This window comes from Amyelois transitella, chromosome 24 (assembly GCF_032362555.1).
Source record: "Amyelois transitella isolate CPQ chromosome 24, ilAmyTran1.1, whole genome shotgun sequence".
Lineage (NCBI taxonomy): Eukaryota > Metazoa > Arthropoda > Insecta > Lepidoptera > Pyralidae > Amyelois > Amyelois transitella.
In genome coordinates this window covers 1822109-1847004 of record NC_083527.1, presented here as the reverse complement: position 1 = coordinate 1847004, position 24896 = coordinate 1822109, and the positions used below count along the sequence as shown (strand labels likewise).

The 24896-nt window shown below is 38.5% G+C and overlaps 1 protein-coding gene across 17 annotated transcripts in view; it reads left to right on the top strand.

The window, feature by feature from the left end:
- Positions 1 to 24896, top strand: part of LOC106135826 (dystonin) — a 261721-nt gene that overhangs the window by 209263 nt on the left and 27562 nt on the right. For all 17 annotated transcript variants that reach the window (XR_009657367.1, XM_060951186.1, XM_060951190.1 and 14 more), the window contains 30 exons: positions 23 to 164; positions 547 to 713; positions 1306 to 1465; positions 1721 to 1917; positions 2358 to 2548; positions 3354 to 3478; positions 4012 to 4172; positions 4577 to 4701; positions 5826 to 6025; positions 6442 to 6636; positions 6963 to 7190; positions 7790 to 7924; positions 8457 to 8696; positions 9193 to 9363; positions 9889 to 10083; positions 10967 to 11098; positions 14154 to 14287; positions 15100 to 15292; positions 16298 to 16524; positions 17132 to 17276; positions 17752 to 17871; positions 18294 to 18491; positions 19349 to 19512; positions 19931 to 20030; positions 20562 to 20747; positions 21254 to 21372; positions 21805 to 21963; positions 22250 to 22481; positions 22988 to 23176; positions 23385 to 23539. Coding sequence is in view for 16 of the 17 variants with exons in the window: in XM_060951186.1 (XP_060807169.1) it covers positions 23 to 164; positions 547 to 713; positions 1306 to 1465; positions 1721 to 1917; positions 2358 to 2548; positions 3354 to 3478; positions 4012 to 4172; positions 4577 to 4701; positions 5826 to 6025; positions 6442 to 6636; positions 6963 to 7190; positions 7790 to 7924; positions 8457 to 8696; positions 9193 to 9363; positions 9889 to 10083; positions 10967 to 11098; positions 14154 to 14287; positions 15100 to 15292; positions 16298 to 16524; positions 17132 to 17276; positions 17752 to 17871; positions 18294 to 18491; positions 19349 to 19512; positions 19931 to 20030; positions 20562 to 20747; positions 21254 to 21372; positions 21805 to 21963; positions 22250 to 22481; positions 22988 to 23176; positions 23385 to 23539 (5085 nt within the window). In the remaining variant the exon portion in view is untranslated. The remainder of the gene's footprint in view (positions 1 to 22; positions 165 to 546; positions 714 to 1305; positions 1466 to 1720; positions 1918 to 2357; positions 2549 to 3353; positions 3479 to 4011; positions 4173 to 4576; positions 4702 to 5825; positions 6026 to 6441; positions 6637 to 6962; positions 7191 to 7789; positions 7925 to 8456; positions 8697 to 9192; positions 9364 to 9888; positions 10084 to 10966; positions 11099 to 14153; positions 14288 to 15099; positions 15293 to 16297; positions 16525 to 17131; positions 17277 to 17751; positions 17872 to 18293; positions 18492 to 19348; positions 19513 to 19930; positions 20031 to 20561; positions 20748 to 21253; positions 21373 to 21804; positions 21964 to 22249; positions 22482 to 22987; positions 23177 to 23384; positions 23540 to 24896) is intronic.

Genomic DNA, 24896 nt, shown 5'->3' with positions numbered 1-24896 from the left:
ATTTCATTATTTACTTTATCAGGATCCGCCTAATGGAAGAGATGAAGGACTTCCACGACACTCACAGCAATCTATCCCAATGGCTGGGCGCCAAAGACCGCATGATGGCCGCGCTCGGGCCCATTTCTTCTGACTCTAGAATGGTCCAGACTCAAGTTCAACAGGTAAGGTTTTAACGTAATATTGTCATTATTCAATTATAGGATTGAGACTAAACTAAAGGTGTTTAGATTATAGTCTCATTTTCTCAAGAGCGATATCACGTACAAGCTGACTAAAAATTTTGTCATGCGCAAACAATGCTGTTGAATTAACTTCGTGCTCCAGTTTTATTTACTAATTTATGTACACAGAAAACATCGAGACTGATAAACACAAGAAACAAAAATATAATAAAGGTTCTTCTAATTTTAAAAGAAATTCTTTCCAGCAGACCCGCTAGGAGGAGTGGAAAGAAGTAGTCTCTATTCCTTTGGGAAAGAGGCGTGATTTTATGTACTTTTATATTTTATAACAACATAAATACTTAAAATACTCTAACCACAGGTCCAAGTCCTCCGCGAAGAGTTCCGTAGCCAGCAGCCACAACTGACTCACTTAGAGGAAGTTGCTTCAGCTGTGCTTGAAAGATTAGAACCGAGGTCACAAGACGCGAACAAACTGAGGCAGAAAGTCAAGGAACTGCAGGATAGATGGAACGATCTGCTTAACAAGTAAGTGCAAAGATATTCTGATAGGTAGGTAGTGTACATACATACATACATATAATCACGTCTATATCCCTTGCGGGGTAGACAGAGCCAACAGTCCTGAGCGGACTGATAGGCCACGTTCAGCTATTTGGCTTTAAGATAGAATTGAGATTCGAATAGTGACAAGTTGCTAGCCTATCGCCTAAAAAAAGAATCTCAAGTTTGTAAGCCTATCCCTTAGTCGCCTTTTACGACATCCATGGGAAAGAGATGGAGTGGTCCTATTCTTTTTTGAATTGGTGCCGGGAACCACACGGCACTAGGCGGTAGGTAGTGTAGTTGGTCTTTTCAGAGAAGATGAGCTATACTTTGTCCTTTTGTTTATTTTATTTTTGACAGCTGCCGCTGCAGTCTCGTTCTACTTAGATTTCGTAAAAAACAAAGATAAAATATTCTTAGGATTTTAAATTGTTTGTCGTAAAAAATCACATTGGTAACCTAACAGTATAACAATAAATGAGCTGTCACAATTAAAATATGAAGCGTGTCCCTTAGTCGCTAACTCAATCTGTGTAATATGTATTTATTTATTTTGTTGTAATTGCCCCCACAGGCTTGAAAAACGTGCAGAAAGTCTCGGCGCCGCGGCTGATACATCACGAGAATTTGATGCCGGACTGACCCGTCTTCGGGATGCTTTGCAAGGCATTTCCGACAAATTGGACGACGTGGCTTTGGAGAAGGAGCCTACTGAACAACTGAGGAAGATCGAGGTAAGTGTTACTTGGTGTTTTTAAGAAGATCGTAGTGCAACACAACTTATCGCCCAAAGCGTTAATACGTTAAGAGATTTGGACGCGGGGCTAAATTTGTCTAAGGAATGCCTCATCTGAACCTAAAAAAAATAACAAGTTCTTAGCTTCAATTAACAATAAAAGAGGAGTTTTCAAACAAATAAGTACATTTTCATTTACGAAACTGGCCGCCTAACTAAACTGACTCTTATTAATAAGATAATTTTTCTTCAGAACCTGGAACGTCAACTGGAAGGTCAACGCCCTCTACTGGCGGACTTGGAAGCCGCTGGAGCCACTTTGGCCGCAGTACTAGCTGAACCAGCCGCTAAGCAAGATATCGCAGGGAAATTGGCTGCAGTCGCCAGGCAATACGATGTTCTGCAAAGGAAACTGGACCTTAGGAAAGCAGAGATTGAGGCTGCTCTCAAGTGAGTTATTAGATATTGCCACCGTTTTGTGATAGATGGCGTTGTAAGTCTGGAACAGGAAATTATTGCTACAATGAAAATCGCGAGGTTGTTCTTGCGTATTTAATAGTGCGAGCGTACACCGCTAGATGGTTTGTGTATACTTACAGATAAAGATGTTTCTCACCTGCATTTCGAAAACGTTTCTCTTAATGCATCTACCTTATTTATCACCATTGACAAGTAAAGATTTTATAACTGTATTTAATTACATTACTGTTGTTCACCCTTGCCTCAATTTTGTTTATGATCCTCTTATTGTCAGGTTGTCTGGAAGAGATCCCACTTAGGGATAAGCCCGCCTTTGTACTGTACTGTTTTTATTTGTAATGTACTCATTTAGTGAATAATAAAGCATTTACTTACTTACTTACAATTTTTTTCAACATCTATTCCACCAGGGACGGCCGCAACCTCGAGGAGAACGTCGCCCGCACATTAGGCTGGCTCCAATCCGAGCTGGGTTCTCTGCCAGCTCGCCTTCAGGTGTCAGCCGACGTGGTCAAGTTGCAGCAGCAGCTGGAGCGCCACGAGCCCTTGTACAGGGACCTCACTCAGAGGGAGCACGAGCTCATCATGTTGCTTGATAAAGGTTAGTTTAAGCATTTATTAATACACATACATACATATGGTCACGTCTATATCCCTTGACAGAGCCAACAGTCTTGAAAAACTGACTGAACGGCCACGTTCAGCTATTTGGCTTAATGATAGAATTGAGATTCAAATAACGACAGGTTGCTAGCCCATCGCCTAAAAAAGAATCCTAAGTTTGTAAGCCTATCCCTTAGTCGCCTTTTACGATATCCATGAGAAAGCGATGGAGTGGTCCTATTCTTTTTGTACTGGTGCCGGAAACCACACGGCAATTTATTAATATACATATCTATAAAAAAAAGATAGTCAATACATGTGGTATTGACTACCTCCACTATTGGATCATCAATATTCAGTTAACTAAATGTGCAAGTTTCCTCACGATGTTTTCATTTACAGTAATATAAGTTACTCAAACATAAGGCTAAGTTTAGATTTAAACCTGCGTGTGGGGGGGGGGGCAGTACCACACGCATTTATGCTAGTTTACTACATTTTATTTAAAATAAAAATAAATAAATATATACGGGACAAATTACATAGTTCGTATTAGCTTAGAAGTAAGTTCGAGACTTGTGTTACGAGATAGTTATCCAACGATACTATATTTTTGAATAAATATTTATTTTAATAAACATAAAAGACCCAAGCCAACCAGGGAAAGTTGGTTTCCCATCATGTCTTGGCCGAGATACGAACCCGGGACCTCCGGACCACAGACAAGCGCACTACCACTACGGAACAAAGGTTGCTTAGTTTAGTTTTTACTAAATAAATAAAATTATATTACCATTTCTCAGGTCGGGAAATGGAGAAGAAGCCAGCCCACCAAGGTCTTCGCAAGGACCTCGACCGCATTCAGACGCAGTGGGAGAAACTCAAACGAGAGATCGTTGACAGATACACCAGACTTCAGACCGCTATGGTGAGGAAATCATGAAGAATGAACAATTTATCAAAATCTTTATTAAGCCCTTAAGATGTACAACAATGAACTTATTATTTAAAGTATTCTCTGCCAGTTAACCTTTATAAAATTTGCATAGGCTTTCTTTGCACTGATAATTCCAAATTATAATACATATTATCATTTGAAATTAAAATACTTATTTCTTTTTTTAATGTAAAATCTTTATTGCATATCATAAAGTACATCAATTGAATTACAGTTATTGCTTATAAATAGGTACAATATGAATACTGTTAAGCATCGAAATTTTAAAATAATATGAAACTGCATAGTTTGGAATGAATATTTCCAATACTTTCATCTATACGTGATTTGTTAATAACTTTATCACTCGAAAACAGTTTTACATGTATTGATAGTCATCTCGCCTAAAAACAAAATCTAGGATCATCGTCGCGTGCGAACCCCTGGCTTCTCTGCGGAGAAGTGAGGTTATAACCGGGACCAAACGTCAAGATGATGATGTAATGATCGTCATTTTTCCACAGGAACACTGCCGCAAATACAGCAAGGCGCAGGAGTCTTTCGTGCCGTGGTTAGGCGAGGCTGAAGAACGCCTGGCTAAATTACCACCAGCCGCGTTCAATAAGAAGGACGTTGAGAAACAGTTGAGGGAACTCCAGCATATTCGCAATGATATCTGGAAGAGGTAATTATATGTACATAGACAGATTTACAACAACTATGATCCATACTGTGTTAGCAGGGTCATGGAGGTAAGACGGATGTCGTTGGGTGTCTCTGTAATAACCCACTCCTGAATCGTAGTCACGGGTTCCTCTCCTAGGACGCAACGGGGATAAACCCAGAAGGAAGATGATGATGGCAGTATAATCAATATTTATTACCATAGTCTCGAATTTACATCGAGGCTAACACACTCTATGTGATTTCCACCATTTATATTTTATTTATACCGTTCCATGAAAAACGAATGATGAAATAAGATTATAACCTTCTTTACCTTCCCAAAAAAAACTCGAATTTAAAACCCTCAAATTTAATATTCGGCCCACTATATCTTGGAAGCTAATCAATATATTGCCTTCACAGGTCCGGCGAGTACGAGAACAACAAGACGCTAGGAGAGACCTTCATATCGGCGTGTGATGTCGATCAAGAGATCGTCAGGAAACAACTCGACAACATGAAAGAAAGATGGGACAGGCTTAATAACGGTTAGAATTTTTTTATTAGTCTTAACGTGACCTTATGTAAAAGACCTTCCATTTTTTCCTTTCAATTTCCGGTCACTGGCAGAAATTTTTTCTCATTTTGAAACTTGTCGTAGTATTTTATTAATGTTCTATTACGTAGGTACATCTATCATGAGAGTTTTCATAAACCGCGATCATTAAGATATTTAACTGTAAAGTTTTACCCTTATAGTCCATTAAACACTGTGACAGCAGGAAGTAACGATAAGTTATACGTAGGTGCGAAAGGGACAGATCATAAAATGTTTATTTGACATCTGTTTTGAAAGAGAGAGATCATTAATACTACTTAAGGCTATATAAGGCTGGTTTTAAAGTAAGCCATTTGAACTGCGCCATTCCGATTGGCGCACTTGTAATAACACTAAAGAATAGCTGCATTTCATAGTAACGCATTGCAAACGCGCTGTTCGCCGCCTATACAATGAACATACCTTTTACAATGAACATTAGTAATAAGTACTTTGCAACGAAACGCGCGATTCTTTTACATACAGCGGTCCACGGGTCAAGCGCGCGGTTTAACCAACCCTTTTGAGCATTCCAAGGTGCATTGCAAGGTTTGAATCCTAGAGTGCGCCCATGATGATACCTATGACTGTTTTCTGGTTACGAAGGTAAGACTTGCTTATCTAAACGTCCAATTCAATATCAATAACTTGCGTCTTCAATGTTGCGAAAATGGATTAGGCTACTTTTCAAGGTTGCGATAATAAAGGTTTGATTTTTTATTGTAATGACATCGTGCCGCATATAACAATGGAGCCGAGCATCGAAGTCGTTGCACCGCCCCACCTGCCGACCTTGCAATATCTGCGCGTATATTCGCGGGTCTGACCGTAAACGAATATTTACGCCTCGCGAACTAGCCGGGGTTATGAGGCTTAAACTTCTGATTTAAATTTATATTACTGGGTTTTTTTATTAAAAATTTTCAATACATTAATTATTTAGGCGTTTGTCTCTGTGACATCCTGGGTGTCCGCCGAACAATATATCGCAGTCATGTTTGTCTTAAAATTGTTAAAATACTTTTGAAGATGCTAAATCAACTTGCAAGCCACTTATTTACATTTTGTTCACAGAGGTCCTCCAACAAGTGGAATTCCTAGAGACCACAGCACGGAAATTAGGCGATTTTGCGGAAAGAGTGCGCGGTGTGGAAACGCCTTTACAACGATGCGAGGAAAGGCTGCAGGACGCTTTACACGCGCCCCCGGCCCAGGCGGCCGAGGCAGTCGCCAGGATTGCGGATCAAATCCATGCTTTGAGAGCGCCGTTACAGGTATGTACTAGGATTACATAACTTCACAGAAAAACGATAAGAGACTTTTGGAGATTCAAGTAGTCAGCTAAAGTGAGCCAGGGTATCTGAAATATTACAAATGTGACGGAGTTCAGGCTGCCAACGCTGTGGAAATAATAAATGCTTTTATTGAAAATAACATATGCATATGTATGGAAAAACCAAAGCTGTAACTTTGTCGTGGAAACATCGTTGCAGGTAAATTGTGCTAAAAGATACTAGGATAACATTTTATCACTTTGCATAGATTTTTAATTTTTATATTCCCTTCCATCTTAACTGCTGTTAAGGCTTTGATTGGATTTAAGAGAAAAAGAAAGTTGGCCAGTCATTTTATGAACCAACCGAAACGTAACTAATTATGTTCACTCTATAAGTTATAACGTCTCTAACAGAGCATCAACGTAGCGGTGGACGACATTGTAACGCTCGCATCAGAGTGCGGCGGGGCGGACGCGGGCCCGCGCGCGCGCCGCGTGCTGGAGGAGCGCGCGCGCGCGCTGGCCGAGCGGCTCGCCGAGCTGGAGGCGCGCGCGGCCGACGCGGGCGGCAGGCTCGCCGGCGCCGCGGAGGCCATGGCGCACTTCCAGGTGAGAAACTGCGAGAAACAGATAGGTGATGGAGTGGATGGTTGAAATTACGGTTGGAGGTGTTGAATAGCGAGAAATAGAGAGGAATAAGAACGCGTGTTGAGTAAAATTTAATTATATATATCCTAACTGGTTAGTAATAGCGATGAAGGTTCACGTACAGGTAAAATAAAAAAAAATGAGAAAATGTTTAATTGAAGGGCGGACGACATATTTAGCGATAAAAGTGGAGACTGAAGATCAAATGGAAAAACTGTGTCATACTAACAAGTGAAGGAATGTATAATTTATCCAAACAAACACTAAATTTATATCTTCCGTTACAGGACAAAGTGAAGAGCTTATCCCACGACCTGTCTGACCTCGAGAAGGAACTGGACACGATGAAGCCCCCAGGCCGAGACATCAAGACAGTGAAACAACAACTGGACGACATCGGCCGCTTCTACAAGAGACTGGAAAAGGCTGACGATTTGGTCGGAGACACTGAGAGAGCTGCGGAGACATTGGTCGATAGCGGATACGCATTGGACACTGCTAAGACTAGAGATCAGGTAATTTAGTTATTAGTTTTATTTACTACTGCAAAGACTAGAGATCAGGTAATTATATGTCAGGAGTGGGATGCTAACAGAGAATTGAATATATTTTTATGGAGAAACAAGTCACATACACAAATACATAGAGTCACGTCTATATCTCTTGCGGGGTAGACAGAGCCAACAGTCTGAAAGTGCGCGTTCAGCTGTATGGCTTCATGATGGAATTGAGATTCAAATAGTGACAGGTTGCTATCCTATCGTCTACAAGAGGAATCCCAAGTTTATAAGCCTTACCCATAGTCCCCTTTTACGACAACCATGGCAAAGATAGAAAGGGAACCACCCGGCGTATTTGCTTAGCTACATTTTATTAAAATAATTTTCTCTCCGATAAAAAAAAATCGCTCTCAACAATACCTTTCTTTACATAATTATGTTATATTTTACTCCAATAACAAGATAAACATCAATTAATTCTATATTAAAGTATGTAGAATATATGAAGGAAGTATGCAGAGATCGTGGCAAGTGGAAAGAGGTAGTCTCTGCCTACACCTCCGGGAAAGAGGCGGTATTTTATGTATGTATGTAATTCCATATTTCCCCACCAGGTGGAAGGTCTCCGCAAACAACTCGCTAAATTGGACGAGCGCGCTCGCGCCAAGGAACAAGATCTGGACGACACATTGAGCAAGCTGGAGGCTTTCTACAAAGCTTACGATTCCGTCATGGACGATGTGCAAGAGGTAATGGCATTGAATTTTTTGTTTAGGTATGCAATCTTGTATTACAGTGATCACATGAGTAATCTCGTGAGTCATGAGTCTCATGAGCAATGAGTAACTTAAAAAGCTTCTCCACTTTACCGTTTTTTTATGACACTTATATGTGAAATCGACTGCAGATAAACTTGAACGTCTTTTTGGTTTTGGTTTGAAGGAAAAATATCAGGTTTCTCTTCTTCTTTATATGTAGAATGATCTCTGAACAGTGTGAATGGATAAACGGATAACAGACATGACGAGTTATAAGTGTTCCTTGTTAAGAACAAAACTAAGTAGATTTTCTGAAGAGATTTTTCCAAAAGAACTATGCAGGGTACATGGGCGAGTGGAATGATGTAGTCACTCCGAAATGAGGCGTGTTTTTGTTATTCATGTATTCTATTCCACAGTTTGATAAATAACCATACTCTTATCATCTATATGTGTGTTTTCCTTAAGATACAATACAGTGTTAAAGCGAAATTCTTATATTGAATGTTTCCATTTCTTGTAGGCGTCCGAACAAGTCCGCAGCCTCAAGCCGGTTTCATCTGAAGTTGAACAAATCCGCGCCCAACAGAAAGACTTTGCTGAACTCAAACGCCGCACATTGGAGCCTTTGGGACAAAACGTGGCGCATTGCAACAAGATTGGCCAAGGGTTGGTCAGATCTGCTCTGCAAGGAGTCAATACTCAAGTGCTGGAGAAGGACCTTGAAAAGATGAACGACAAATGGAACGCCCTGAAGGAGAAGGTAATATATCTCCGTCTTTTTCTGTATTTACAAACTTACTGCACAAAATGAAGGGCGTTATTAGATTGGCCAAGGATGGTCGGACCTGCTTTGCAAGGAGTCAGCACACAAGTCCTGGAAAAGGATTTGAAGAAGATGAACGAGGCAAGATTTTGAGGTATCATCTTCATTGACATTTAATATTCGTATCACAAATGCGTCTAGCTAAAGCTGAAAAAATTAAGACTATTCATGCCACGATAAATGAAAAAGGCCTTTTTCAATAATATATTAGAGTCAACCGCCGAGCTTGCATGAAGAGAGTTATGAATGTGGATGAAGACGAAGGAAGTATGCAGAGATCGTGGCAAGTGGAAAGAGGTAGACTCTGCCTACCCCTCCGGGAAAGAGGCGTGATTTTATGTATGTATGTAGGTATATTAGAGTTAATAAGATAATTGTGAAGTTGATATACCACCTCCCTTCTAAAGATCAATATTATTCTATTCCCTCACAGATGAACGAACGCGAGCGTCGTCTAGACGTCGGCTTGCTCCAGTCTGGCAAGTTCGCGGAGGCGCTCGCCGGGCTCGAGAAGTGGCTCGCCGATACTGAGGACATGGTCAATAACCAGAAGCCGCCTTCGGCTGATTATAAGGTCGTGAAGGCGCAGTTGCAGGAGCAGAAGGTAAATTTTGGATTGGAATTTCGAAGGTCTGGTCTTCAAGCCAGCACGCAAGTGCTTGAGAGAAAAAAAAAAGGAAAAATGCATTTATTTCTTTAACTACATTGTTGTATTGTGTACACTACATTAGAGAGAAACATAAGATTTCTTTTGTCTTCTTCTTCACCTGAAGCTAGTTCTGAAGAGGATTTATTCCACTTTGGTCACCTGGGTGATCAAATTCCACATTTGCTTTGGTCTACAATCATAAATCTCGTTCACCTGGTGAAAAACTAAATACAAGAGCTCACGTTTATTCAAGTCATTTTAAACATCGAAATTTGAAAATGCGTAGGATAAAAATAGTATATATCAATCGGAAATGTGGAGAGTGGGTCATGATCTACTACGCTGATCGAAAGTTCTTTCAAATGGTTTACTGGAAGTAACAAAAGTTAAATGTACTTAATTAAAAATATATATATGATCAACCTTAAACGATTAATCAACATTATATCAGTGATTAATTTACGTTCTCTCCTCCAACAGTTCCTCAACAAAATGCTGCTAGATCGTCAAAACTCTATGTCTTCGCTATTCGCGATGGGCAACGAAGTGGCCGCCGGGTGCGAACCTGGAGAACGTAAGGCTATAGAGAAACAACTGAAGGGACTGATGCAAAGGTTCGACGCTTTGACTGACGGCGCTCAGCAAAGGATGTTGGCGCTGGAACAAGCTATGAGGGTAAGTAAAATTTCAAAAAAATATCAGTAATCCGTGAATGAAAACAAGTTGACTAACCAGATATACATGGAGTGTGTGGAGGGAAAGGTCGGAGTGGGAAGACCTAGACGAACGTATCTTGATCAAATTAAGGACGTCCTGGTAAAGGGTCAGGTCAAAAGTACCCGAAACCGCCGAGCTTGCATGAAGAGAGTTATGAATGTGGATGAAGCGAAGGAAGTATGCAGAGATCGTGGCAAGTGGAAAGAGGTAGTCTCTGCCTACCCCTCCGGGAAAGAGGCGTGAGTTTATGTATGTATGTATCAGTAATCCATTCATAAATTTGTCAAAAAGTCTTATTTTTCCTAAAAACTTATACGGAATTCAGTATATTTTAAGTATGTATTTTTTTATCGAATCTTTGAGCAATTTGCAAACAGAGCCCATACCTATTCACAATGCTCGATAGTTTAATTACTTAATGATGGAGTGAAGATTCTGAGTAAATGACAGTTTTTAACCGACTTCAAAAAGGATGAGGTTCTCAATTCGACCATATTTTCTAGCTCATGAAAAACACAAGCTTATGAGCCAAATCTTTTATCATGCGCTGTGATTTGGAATTCCCTCCCCACATAGCACTTACCCCGAAACATATAACTTGGGGATTTACAAGGCAAAAGTGAATAGGCACTATTTGAGGTTGCATGCACCACCTTTGGCCTCATCTTGCTTACAACCAGGCAGATTCCAGTCCTCAAGCGCACTTAATTTTCTTATAAAAAACATACAAATTTCTTACTTAAAAATGTAAAGATATAAATTAAGAAATACCGCTGCACATGGATGAAGCCTAATAAAAAATGGTTTACTTTTGTATCTCATCAAATGATTTACTTCTCAGGTTGCCAAGCAGTTCCAAGAACAATTGCAACCTCTCGTGGAATGGCTGAGCGCTTCGGAACGCAAGGTCAAGTCGCTGGAGCTGGTGCCCACTGACGAGGAGAAAATACAGCAGAAGATCAGGGAGCACAAGGTAAGATAATGGAGTAGTTAGTCCAAATTTGATAGAGTACCCAAAATATCTATGTGTTGTTTTGTATGTTTTACTCTTATGGTGCAATAAAGAGTTTTATCTATCTATCATTCTATCTATGTACATAGATTGTAACGAATATTAAATTAAGATAAAGGGTCAGGTCAAAAGTACCCGAAACCGCCGAGCTTGCGTGAAGAGAGTTATGAATGTGGATGAAGCGAAGGAAGTTTTGGCACTGATATAGAATTGGACCTTCGAGAGTAACATAGGCTACTTTTTTCTGGAATTTCAAACGGGAGCGAGGTCCCGCGCAAAGGCTAGTAAATTATATACAGAATGATCGAACGATGAAATTGAGTAGAGTCGGTAATAATAGTTTAAAAAAAACTAAAAAACTACGCTTTTATTGCTAATCAAACTAAAAAATAGAAAATAAAAATTAATGACAAAGGAATTCAGTAGTAGCAAGTCGAACAATCAGTTATAGTCAGTTGTAGTAGTAATTACCTCGGATTAAAATTATAACAAAATTAAATTTATAAACAAAACAATTTAAATCAGAGTAAAAAGCGTGGGGTGCCTGATGTAGTAAATATTAAAATCATTCTATTAGCATATATTTATGACAAGAGAGTTATGAAAATGAAGTAAAATGCACCCCACGCTTTTTACTCTGATTTAAATTGTTTTGTTTATAAATTTAATTTTGTTATAATTTTAATCCGAGGTAATTACTACTACAACTGACTATAACTGATTGTTCGACTTGCTACTACTGAATTCCTTTGTCATTAATTTTTATTTTCTATTTTTTAGTTTGATTAGCAATAAAAGCGTAGTTTTTTAGTTTTTTTTAAACTATTATTTATTTTCTATTTTTTAGTTCGATTTGCAATTAAACGGGTAGTTTTTTAGTTTTTTTATACAATTATTTTTTGGAAGTTAACACTTCTGGTATAACTATCTTACTAGAAAAGACTTTCGCAACCATGCGCCCATTGCCGGAGGTTTTCACAACTAACTTTCTTAAAGTTATATGTGGCCTGATTGGATTAAATCTCATAATATTCTCATCATCATGATTCTTTTTAAGGCGATGGGCTTGCAACCTGTCACTATTTGAATCTCAATTCTATCTTAAAGCCAAATAGCTGAACGTGGCCTATCAGTCTTGACAAGACTGTTGGCTCTGTCTACCCCGCAAGGGATATAGACGTGATTATATGTATGTATGATGATTGTTAAACCCAGTTGAAAAGAATTTTATAGTGATAAATCACTGTTAATAATATTTTTGACTATCCAGCAAACATAATAATTTTCGATTGTGGCCTTGCCAGGAATCAAACCACAAGATTAAGAGGCAGATTGATACAGGAACAAAAATATTTCAAACATACCTCCACTGCCTTTACAACCAGGAACGCAACAAAGTTTATCTGAAGACATCGTGGCACTTTTGTTGTAAAATCTGTCTTTCACAAAAACAAACACAAACTTGGGACTCCTATCTCAAATAATAAGGTACTTTTTACAGGAGTCCTATCTCAAAATATCTGCACAACACAGTAAACACAGTCAGAGTCCAATCTCAGATGATAAAATCACACGAATATCCGGAAGAACAAAGCTCGACTCAACGGAAGATTCCAAACTCCAAATAACGACAAGTTATCAGCACAAAACAAAGTGCAAATAGGTAAATACACAGGCACCGGTAAAAAACAACAGAAAGAAAGTTTACAGGTGTTCGAATCGAATTCAATCAAAACTTACTGCAAAACTTATTTGACATAAAAAACTGTCACTCATTTTCCAAACGAGTATTACAGTGTTGCTATTATAAATAGGCAAAAGATACCTAATGTTAATTCAAGAATTGCATTAATATGTTAAATACGTATTAAATATCGCAAAGTTCTGTAGGTAGTAACTTTATTCTTGTATTTTTGTAAATTTAGTTGTTCAATTTTCATTTATTACTTTTGTTTTATTACTTATATATTTTTTATTGTTTTAAAATATTCTACTAATTCTACTATGGTTTCTAATGGTAATTCTAAATGGAGCAATGCGATGAAATAAAGAAGCCTCAGGTTAATAGTAACATTATATGGAAATATATTACATCTCTTTTTGACTCATTATACGTCAGAACTTCTTGGTTTCTTGTATGGAGATTACTGGCACTGGTGCTATCTCTGTCTCTCTTACTCTCATACGAAGGATCTAAAAATGAATTTATTAATCCTGGCAGTTTAAATAAGGATAATGAGAAACTCTTATCAAAATATTGCATTGTCATCGGTCCTTGATACGTGTGCAAAGTTCCAAGTTGATCAGACGTTTAGAAATCAGTGAAAATTAAGCTCAAAGATTCCGTTACATACATACATACATACATACATACATACAACCCAAGCTAATAATAAAAGCGTAGTAAAAATAAATAGTGAAAAGTTATAAAAATTACTCTCTCATATAAATTGGTTCAAAATCAAAATATTCAGGCCTTCGCAGGGATTTTTTACGTCATTTTATATTTCAATAAATTAAATATAAATCATACAAATTTAATATATTACTATTAGTTGAAAAAACAACCAACTATCTAAAAGCCAAATAGCTGAACGTGGCCTATCAGTCTTTACAAGACTGTTGGCTCTGTCTACCACGCAAGGGATATAGACGTGATTATATGTATGTATGCAACCAGCTACAAACTACATAATCCCCTTGAGGCTAGCGTCGCTTTTAAAGAACAGAACAAAACGCTGTTCAAAATGGATACCTACCCAAAAAGGGTGCTGGTACTTCGCCTAAACAAATCGACCACTGGTAACAGCTGCAGACTATCTCCAGAGCTCTTCCAATATTGGTCGCCTGCTTGCCTGAAAGGCTTTTTATATTATTTTTTATGATTTATGCGGCGTGTTAAATTCTTTTATTATTGTTCGCATCCTCCTGTTGTTCGTTTATCCTACTCACTCATACCTTTCTCTTTTTAAAGATTAATGACTTTATTTTTATTAATATGCATTTATTTACACAGGCACTTCACGACGACATCCTCTCCAAACAGCCCGCCTTCAAACAGTTGACGGAGACAGCTTCAACATTGTTGGGGCTTGTTGGCGATGACGAAGCGACCGTGTTAGCGGACAGACTTCAAGGAGCCACTGACAGGTCAGTCATCAATCAATCATTACTATCCTTTGTACATATAAATTGTATCATTAAGCCAAACAGCTGAACGTGGCCTATCAGTCTGTTCAAGACTGTTCCGTCTACCCCGCAACGGATATAGACGTATGTAATAATATAACTTAAAAATAAAGGGTGTCGCATGTTGATAGATTAATCTTAACATGAGAAACTCAGGTCGTAAGTTTCAACTTGCACAAAACGCCTAAAATGGTGAAAATTCTTATAGATTTAATTACAGCGTGTTATTACTGACTTGTAAACTTGTAGACTTGTTTTTAAATGTATCAAATGTTTAGTTACGTGTTACTTCAACACGTAACTAAACATTTGATACATTTAAAAAGCATGTCGTGAGATCGTCGCAAGTGGAAAGAGGTAGTATCTGCCTACCCATCAGGGAAAGAGGCGTGATTTTATGTATGTATGTATGTAAAAAGCATGTCACTTTTGTTTACATTATAATTTTAATATGTCTATAAACACCTTCGCTAGTTTAGGTTTCTTCTTCAAAATTCATCTTTTCACTTGCTATCTTACTTTATATTCGTTGTCCTTCAACGCTGTCAATTATTTTTACATACATACTTAAAATCACGCCTTTTTCCCAGAGGGGTAACCATAGACTACATCTTTCCACTTGCCACGATCTCTGCATACTTTCTTCGCTTCATCCACATTCATAACTCTCTTCATGGAAGCTCGGCGGTTTCGAGTACTCTTGATCTTTTTTATTTAACTCAATTTATATATATATTTATTTATTTTAGTGCTAACAATTACTTCTATTTCAGATACCAAGCCCTAGTCGACCACAGCCTGAACATCGGCGCCCTTCTGGACAGTTCTCGCAAGGGATTGCGTCATCTCGTGCTGACTTACCAAGACCTTTCAGCGTGGATGGACGGCATGGAACAATACCTGGCCAAGAGGAAGGTTCTACCAGTCCATATGGAGAAACTGTTGAGGCAAATGGATGAGCTCGCTGTGAGTTAATGATATATTCTCCTATTTTCTTCCCAATATATTTTTTGGTTAGGTGTAGTCTTACCAAGTGATTGCGTCATCTCGTGCTGATTTACCAAGACCTTTCCGCGTGGATGGACGGCATGGAACAATACCTGGCCAAGAGGAAGGTTCTACCAGTCCATATGGAGAAACTCTTGAGACAAATGGATGAGCTCGCTGTGAGTATGATGATATCCTCTATTCTCTTCCCAATATATTTTTTGGTTAGGTGTAGTCTTACCAAGTGATTGCGTCATCTCGTGCTGGTTTACCAAGACCTGTCAACCTGGATGGACGGCATGGAGCAATATATGGCCAAGAGGAAGGTTCCACCAGTCCATATGAAGAAATTGTTGAGACAAATGGATGAGCTCGCTGTGAGTATGATGATATCTTCTCCTATTTTCTTTCCAATATATTTTTTGATTAGGTGTAGTCTTACCAAGTGATTGAGTCATCTCGTGCTGGTTTACCAAGACCTATCAGCCTGGATGGACGGCATGGAGCAATATATGGCCAAGAGGAAGGTTATACACGTCTATATGAAGAAATTGTTGAGACAAATGGATAATTTTGCTGTATGTATTTGAATCTCTATTCCATCATGAACCCATACTGCTGACAATGTCCTGTCAGTCTTTTCAAGACTGTCTACTCTTTCTACCCCGCAAGGAATACAGACTTGACTATATGTATGGATGTATGCTGTATATTCTGGCTTTGTGCACTAAGGGATTTATGTCACTTCGAACTGACTTACCAAGACATTTCCGGTCAAGTCGTCGGTTATTTATTTATATTTATGTACATCAAAGAAAGACTACATCAATAACTTAGACTACGAGGGCACTTCTTATTCCATAAGAAATTATTTTCGACGGCAAAACACGCCAATACAGTGAAATTTGACACAGTGTAAGCAAGAAACAAACAATTAACTAATAAAGCATTGAATTAATCATATTCCTTTTTTTTTCTCAAAAGGAAAAAACCGAAGAGATCGCGTCCAAACAAGACGAGGTGGACAGCACGGTGGAATCCGGCTTGGAGCTGATGAAACACATCTCCGGAGACGAGGCGTTGCAGCTCAAAGACAAGCTGGACGCCTTGCAGAGACGCTACAACGACTTGACCAGCCGTGGCGCCGAATTGTTGAGAGTCGCGACTGAGACTCTGCCGTTGGTTCAACAGCTGTATAACAGCCATAGCAAGTTAGTATTTTAAACTTATTTTAGTGTATATTATTTATTTTAGTGCATACAAAAAAGAATAGGACCACTCCATCTCTTTCCCATGAATGTCGTAAAAGGCGACTAAGGGATAGGCTTACAAACTTGGGATTATTTTTTAGGCGATAGGCTAGCAACCTGTCACTATTTGAATCTCAATTCTATCATTAAGCCAAATAGCTGAACGTTCATTCAGTCTTTTCAAGACTGTTGGCTCTGTCTAGCCCGCAAGGGATATAGACGTGACCATATGTATGTATGTATGTTTAGTGTATATATCACTTTTTAGTTGTAAGCAGGCTTAGTTGTGGAGACATGATACCCTTGTGTCATGGCACGCGCGTCACTTTTATCGCGCGGAAAACTACCACTGTTTCGCTTTTTATTATAACGTGAAATTAGACAGCGATTAGCGTACTCAGATCTGTCTGATGATAATCATACTATAAAACTTACTCAATCTGTCTGATGATAATGATAATTAAGGTTGAATACGTACATATATATAAGAGAAACAGAAACATATTGCAATATAACATTCCATATAATCAACCGTATGTATTAACTCACGTATTTATTTCTTCCCCAGACTAACCGACTGGATGTCAGGAGCGGAATCATGCTTACAAGCCGTGGAGCCGCGGGAGGAAGACATTTTAAGATTGGAGGCGGAGATACAAGAGTTCAGGCCGGTTCTGGATAACATCAACCTGATTGGGCCTCAGCTGTGCCAGGTAAAGTATTCACTTTTAGCAAATCGATTCGTTTATTAGGATTTTTTTGGAACAAAACTAAATCACATTATAATTTGCAAATACTTTTCGGTAATTTGCAAAAAGTGTGAATAAGCGGATCATAGAATATACTCCAAAACATAGCAACTGAGAAACTGAGAATCCATTAAGATGAAAGAGGAAATGGCAAGGTTTCTCACTTACTCTAGAATCTCAGGTCTATTTGGCTTTTCTTATTGTTACCTAAATAAATGTGACCATTCAAATCTATAAAATTACGAGTGTTGCGAGTTCAAACATACAGACAGACAGAAATTCTAATAAACACATTTTTTGTATTCTGCTGATCACATAAAGTTCCTCAATATGAAATGTATAGCAATATCTATCATGTACAAACAACGGCTACAATTTTATTATTTGGAATAACTATTTTTTGTCTTGAACATTATAAACGCCAAATTTTTCGTCCTAGATTTCGCCAGGAGAGGGCGCCACTCACATTGAGGGTATCGTGACTCGCGACAACCGACGGTTCGACACAATCGCTGAACAAGTGCAGAGGAAGGCTGAGAGGCTACTGCTTAGCAAGAAGGTAAATGTTTTTTTTTAATATTTTCTCGTTTTAAAAAAATATCTTTATTTAAAAAGAACCGCGTTTTGTGTACATCAGTTTAGATTGAACGCTGTGTTATAGTGTTACATATAGTATATAGTAAATAGGACGTATATTGTTCGTATTTATCTTTCCAACAGGCAAAAAATATAACAGAAAAAATTAAGTAAGATTCTTATTCTTTTATTTGTTTATGTAAAAGTATACAAATTTTATCCAATAAATCGTATCTTTGGGTTTTTGGTAAATAACATCAAAAGCAATTGTCTATCATTTCAAAATCACGGCCGTATGTATATATAAAACTTAATGGGAGTTTTTATACTCCAAGTTATAATCATTGAGTTAAAAACTGCCTTTTTTAACTCAATGAAAGATAAATATTTTTTTATCTCGCCCAGCGTTCCCTGGAAGTGGTAGGCGACATGGAAGAAGTGCTAGAGTGGCTGCGAGCTGCGTACGCGCAACTGCGAGACGCGGAGCCGCCCAGCAGCGTGCCAGCTAGGGTGCGCGCGCAGCTCAAGCAGCAGAGACCTCTGAACGACGACGTGGCGGCTCAAAGAGTTAGAGTTAGGGATCTCCTCAGCCAGGCTAAGAAGGTAAGACGTTCTTTCATCTTTATATCTTAAATTTAAGTCCGCCATTGCAAGTGATTTATTTCTTTTACTAGAGGCCGCCCGCGACTTCGTCCGCATGGAAACCCTATCAATCCCGCGGGAACTCTGGGATAAAAAGTAGCCTATGTGTTATTCTGGGTCTTCAGCTACCTACATACCAAATTTCATGGTAATCGGTTCAGTAGTTTTTGCGTGAAAGAGTAACAAACATCCATACAAACTTTCGCCTTTATAATAGTAGTAGGATAACTATGCACTATTTGATGTGACTGTAGAAATTTTTATGCAATAAAAATTACAAATAAATAAATATATTGAATGGTTTTATAAACATATGATCAAGATGTGAAGGAAAATGTAGAGATATCACAAGAGTGGCAATTTAGTGTAAACATAAACAATAGATATATAATAAACGATGATGTTAGATATATACTTAGTTAAGCTAAGCTAAGGAAGTTAATCGGTCTATATAAGTATTTTTTTAATTAAAATTATTTGATGCTAGAAGGCTGATTCCATAAAATTCTGCTCTCTGAGCTTTGAGTTGTAGGTAGCAGAGTTTGGATTCGACTGAATATAAAATTTCAGCAACAATTTTCAAGATTTAACAGTTTTTACGGCCAACTCCAACCGTATTTTACCATTTACTCATTCTAAAAGGGCTTCACCAGGGGCCTCCACTTGCACCAAAAGAACTCTTATCCCTACTCCACACTATATGTATGCCAAATTTTATCAGTTCAATGGTTTTGACGTGAAAGACGGACGGACAGACACAATTTCACATTTATAATATTATATATAGAAGTATGTACTTAACGTGTTTAACATTGTAGGTCCTCCGCGAATGCCACTCGTCCGAAGAAACTGCGGCGATCCGTTCACGAAGCGAAGAACTTCGCGAGATGATGGAGGAGGTCGGCCAGCTGAGCGCCGACCGGCTCGCCGCCCTCGAGCAGGCGTTGCCACTCGCCGAACACTTCGCCGACACTCACCATGGGTATGTCTTCTCGCTCTCTCTCTCTCCCCCTCTCTTTCTCCCTTTTATTCTCCCTCTCTTTCTCCGTCTTATTCTCCATCTTGTTCTCCCTCTATTTCCTTCTATCAGAAACTGAATTGGGATTAGGATTCAGTGATGAGAGCAAAATCAAAAAAGATTTAGCTCGGAACTTGTATCTGCCATGTTTACGATGTCCGTATCGTTAAACTGTGCTCATTCAGAATAAGACCTTTGATGTTACACTCTGCTCATTCAGAAGCAGGATGTTTAACATTTAAGAGTTGTGTGCTCTATTGCAATATTTTAAGATCCATTTTCGAACCGACGAACGAATTTGTTTTGTTCGAATATTATTTCCACGGGATTGCGGGTCTATAGATATTAAGCGCTATGGTTGATTGTTAAATATGTTTGACAGTTTGTCATCGTGGCTGGACGACATGGAGAAGCAGATCGAAATGCTCGCGATGCCCGCGCTCAGGCCCGAGCAGATCGCTCAGCAGCAGGACAAAAATGAGGTGAGAAACATTCCAAATTCAAACTTTTTAAAAATAAAACGCCTTTGTATTTGCAAAGGTAGTTTTAACACTAACTTTCTAAGTTTAAATTTTTCTCGCTTTCAAATCACACTAAAATGAAAACTGCAACAATAGACAAAGATTTAAATTTATAATTGATTTTGAAGTTATTAATCTGTGTGATGTATATTAAAAATAACTCATATAATATGTTCGTATACAAAAAGCTAACATACTGTCCCGACCCCACGTAAAGTGTGGGAAAAGGTAACGACAAAGAATAATCTATATCTATGTGTGACATGTTAAACACATACATAAAATCACGCCTCTTTCCCGGAGGGGTAGGCAGAGACTACCTCTTTCCACTTGCCACGATCTCTGCATACTTCCTTCGCTTCATCCACATTCATAACTCCCTTCATGCAAGCTCGGCGGTTTCGGGTACTTTTGCCCTGACCCTTTACCATGTTAACACAGTAATTATAAATTTCGTTATACAAATTTAGAGACCTTTATTTATTTATTTAGATGTTGCAATCGTCGATCGCCGGGCACAAGCCTCTAGTGGACAAGCTGGTGAAGACCGGCGAAGCTCTGTGTCGCCTCTGTGGAGAAGAAGACGCGGCGAGGGTCCAAGATATAGTGGAGGGCGACTGCGAGCGGTACAACGCGCTGAGGGCCGAGCTCCGGCAGAGGCAGCAAGAGTTGGAGCAGGTATGTGTTGTGTACTAGCTATTCCGTTCGCCGTACAAGTTCGCAGAACAGCTGCCTTCCTGAATTGTCCTTTAGAGGGGTGGGGGGGAAGAAATTGTTGTTTACCAGTTTTTAAGTTGGACAAAGCCTAATACATCTCACCGCATTTAAATTGGAATAAAAGTTTTCGCGTGGTGCGACAAACATACAGACAGACCGACCGACGGATAGAAATTAAAAAGAAACGCATTTTTGTCTTCTACCGGTCTTATATACGAGTAGATCCCATATCGATATTTTGCTATTATTTTTTAAGTACAAACATGGATCAGTTACTATTTTGTTATATTTGTCTGTCAATCTCTGTATTTATCGCGCGAAAAACTATCGCTGCCTCGTTTCACGTCATAATAAAAAGCGAAACAGCGACAGTTTTTAGCGCGATAAAAATATTTCGCGCACACCCACGCACGTAGGCTGAATATAATATGTATGGCTGACATTAACAATTTTATTTTTACTCCCAGGCGCTACAAGAGTCGTCCCAGTTCTCGGACAAGTTGGAGGGCATGCTCCGAGCTCTGTCGGGCACGGCCGAGCAGATCGCACGAGCCGAGCCCGTGTCCGCGCATCCACCTAAGATTGAGTAAGATTTGTTTTTATTTCAATATCGTCAGTTCTCCAACATGCTTCCGAACATGCTTAGATTGCTTTTTTTTACGTTTTTTATGACAATAAAAACGTTCTTTTTTATCTTAACCGGTGGCCCCGAAGCTGGTGAAATGTTCAACCCATACATTTAATCAGCTTTATCCAGACATAGCTAGCTGTTTAAGGAATCTTGTCTGTTCTTTAGGCAAAATCCTGTTTAGAAATTCATTTAATTGATTTGGTGCTCGATGTGAGAGGCCAATTCTGATGTCATGTTTTTATATAAATTATCCCGCTATTTCTGCCACTAAAGGAAAATAAACGATGTTAAGAACAGATTTTTCAGTTTTTTTATAGAGTTATATTGTATGCCTAGTATGTATAACAAAACTCCTTGGATATATCTCATTATATATTCTTCTTTCAGAGATCAAATCGATGAGAACAACGCTCTAGTAGAAGACCTTGACAAGCGTACAGAAGCTTACAACGCGGTTCAAAGGGCTGCCTCTGACGTCATCAGCAAGGCCAACAAGAGCGACCCAGCCGTGAGGGACATCAGGAATAAACTGGACAAGTTACACAAGTTAGTGTTGTTGATTGATCGATTTGATTGATTGATTCGTGAAGTGTGTGATTGATGAATAAAAGAATGAGCTTGTGATCCAATCCAATCCAATTAACAATGTGGATAAGATTTATAGATTCTCTCTATAAAGAGAGAGAGAGAAAGAGATATGACTTTTATGTATGTATGTAGATGAGTGATTGTTCGTAAATTCTTGATTAATTTTCATTTGTGAACTGTACATCAGTTAAGACAAGATTATTATTTAAAATATCGTTTTCACTCGAATGTAATTTTTTCACAGACTATGGGACGAAGTACAAAAAGCGACATCCGACCGCGGCAAATCACTCGACGACACTTTAGAAATCGCCCGCAAGTTCTGGTCGCAGCTCAACGCGGTCATGACCACGCTGTCAGAGCTGCAGGACACCCTGACCTCGCAGCCACCGCCCGCGGCGCAGCCCAGGGCGATACAGGCGCAACAAGTTGCCTTACAGGAGATCAGGCATGAGATTGATCATACCAAGCCCGAGGTAAGTTTTATTTTAGAATGTTTTAACCTATTGGATGGGACAAAAGGCCTATTTTATTTTGTGTCTTGTGTTTATTAGTCTCGATGTTTTCTGTGTACATAAATTAGTAAATAAATAAATATTTTTTCTCGATTAGCGATTGAAATTCTGGTCACAAGTGAAAGTGGTCATGACCACACTATCAGAACAACAATGCGCTGATTTCGACCGGAAAATTTATAAGTTTGCATTTTACTGAGTAATTATCACTTTTATAACAATATACATTGTGAATTAAAAAAAATATTAATTTTTATATAGTTAAATTAATATCGTTTCATTGATATAAGTCTTTTCCTCAGTTTTCCGAAACGTATAACTAATTTTTTTTCGAAGCAAGAGTGAATAGGCATTATTTGTGTTGAGACCCCATCTTGGTTTCCCTAAGGTAGATTAAGGTAAAACGCACTCAAATTCCCAACAAAAAATAATGCATTACTGATAAATAATCTTAATAACCCTACCAGGTGGAGAACGTCCGCAAGACCGGCTCGACACTCATGTCGCTCTGCGGGGAACCGGACAAGCCCGAAGTCAAGAAGCACATGGAAGACTTAGACAGCGCTTGGGATAACATCACAGCTTTGTACGCGAGGCGGGAGGAGAACCTTATCGACGCTATGGAGAAAGCTATGGAGTTCCATGATACTTTGCATGTGAGTGGCTTTAGTCCCGGTTGCATCCTCACCACTTTTAAGAGAAGCCCGTGGCATGTCTTTGACCATGGAGCTTGGATTGGGTGAGTCAGGTTTTTACACGAAGCGACTCCCGTCTGATAACTATTCAGGCATCTTCTATTGAGGATACTCTTGATCTGACTTTCAGCCAGGATAATTTGATCAAGGTTCTTCTTATATTCCACAGAACCTCCAAGAGTTCCTCGACTCAGCGGAAGACAAGTTCTCTCACATGGGTCCGCTCGGCTCCGATATCGACGCTGTGAAGCGACAGATATCGCAACTAGCCGCCTTCAAGCAGGAAGTAGACCCTCATATGGTTAAAGTGGAGGCTCTTAACAGGTATGTACTTAGGAATTTAAAAAAATATATAAATATACACATAAAATGTACAATAGGTGGACTCAATGCAACAAGGCATTCTCTGCCAGTCGAACCTTTGGATCAAACTGAGATAATTAAAAAATATATAAGTATGATATAGTCTCTGCGTACCCCTCAGGGAAAAAGGCGTGATTTTGAAAGCTCAGTCTGAAATTGCCTATAAAGTCATAAAAAGTCATATTTCAAAATCAATTGGCTGCATGCCGTAATGTTAAATGGTGATGGTTCTAAATAAATAATTATTTATGTTTATACCCTTGGTCCCATTAATTCTTTAGTTAGACAGTTTAAACATTGATAAAAAATACCCTGCACAGATTTTACCCTACCCTGTCATTTTCATATTAGTTGCCCTAAATAAATTCTTGATACAAAAAGAATTATTTTGCTTTCAAATTTATTCTTAAATAAATTATATTTACAATAGAAAAAAACCTTTAAATTCCGTTTTTTAAGTGCGTATTTTAGAATAAATAGTCAGTAATCTTGCACTACCCTTGATCCTAATATAACATGTACCCCTCTTTCACAATACTAATTTTGTATTTTTTCACATTTCCCGCGGACGGTCAGGAGTCTGATGAGGCAAGGAATACATTTGTGTGACGCTTTTATTGTATGCAGCGTATGGTAGTTAGAAAGTAGACATTTTAGTAAATTGTAGTCTTACAAAATTAACCTACCTCTTTCATATTGCCCGCGCGTTAGTATGTAAAATATAGCTTGATCTCTGTGATAACAGAATGATAACTATGATTTAAATGCAAAAAACATACACATTATAAGCGTATTTAAGGTCGAATTTAGAAACGTCTTTATGTTTGGAAGTCGATTAGAAATTTATGCATTTGACATTTGCCACAGAACTCAAACTACAAGTATATTTTGTAATAAAGAGTTTGAGGTCTGTCTGCTAAAAATCAAAAAGTCAGGTAATTACAATGTTACTGCGGTTTGACCACCGTGACCCTGCTAACCGGGGAAGCTAGCTAGAAAGAGAGAGAAGATGAAACATATTGCTTTTCAACGTTCGCGTAATAAGATTGGAACTTCAAAATTCACGAACGATTCTTAAATTGCGCCGGGTTGTATGTTAAGTTAATTTTGTATGACAACTAGTGAAATGAAGTGAACCTAACAAATAAGTAGTGTTGAACTGTCACTAAGTGAATGCGTTTGTTTTCCTATTTTCCTGTGTTTTGAAATTATTAGATAATCTTCTTGTTATATTTTTTATAATACAACATCAAAGATTTATAGAAAAAAAAATGATAATCTTGTATGCAGCACGTTAAACGTCTAATCTTTCGATTCA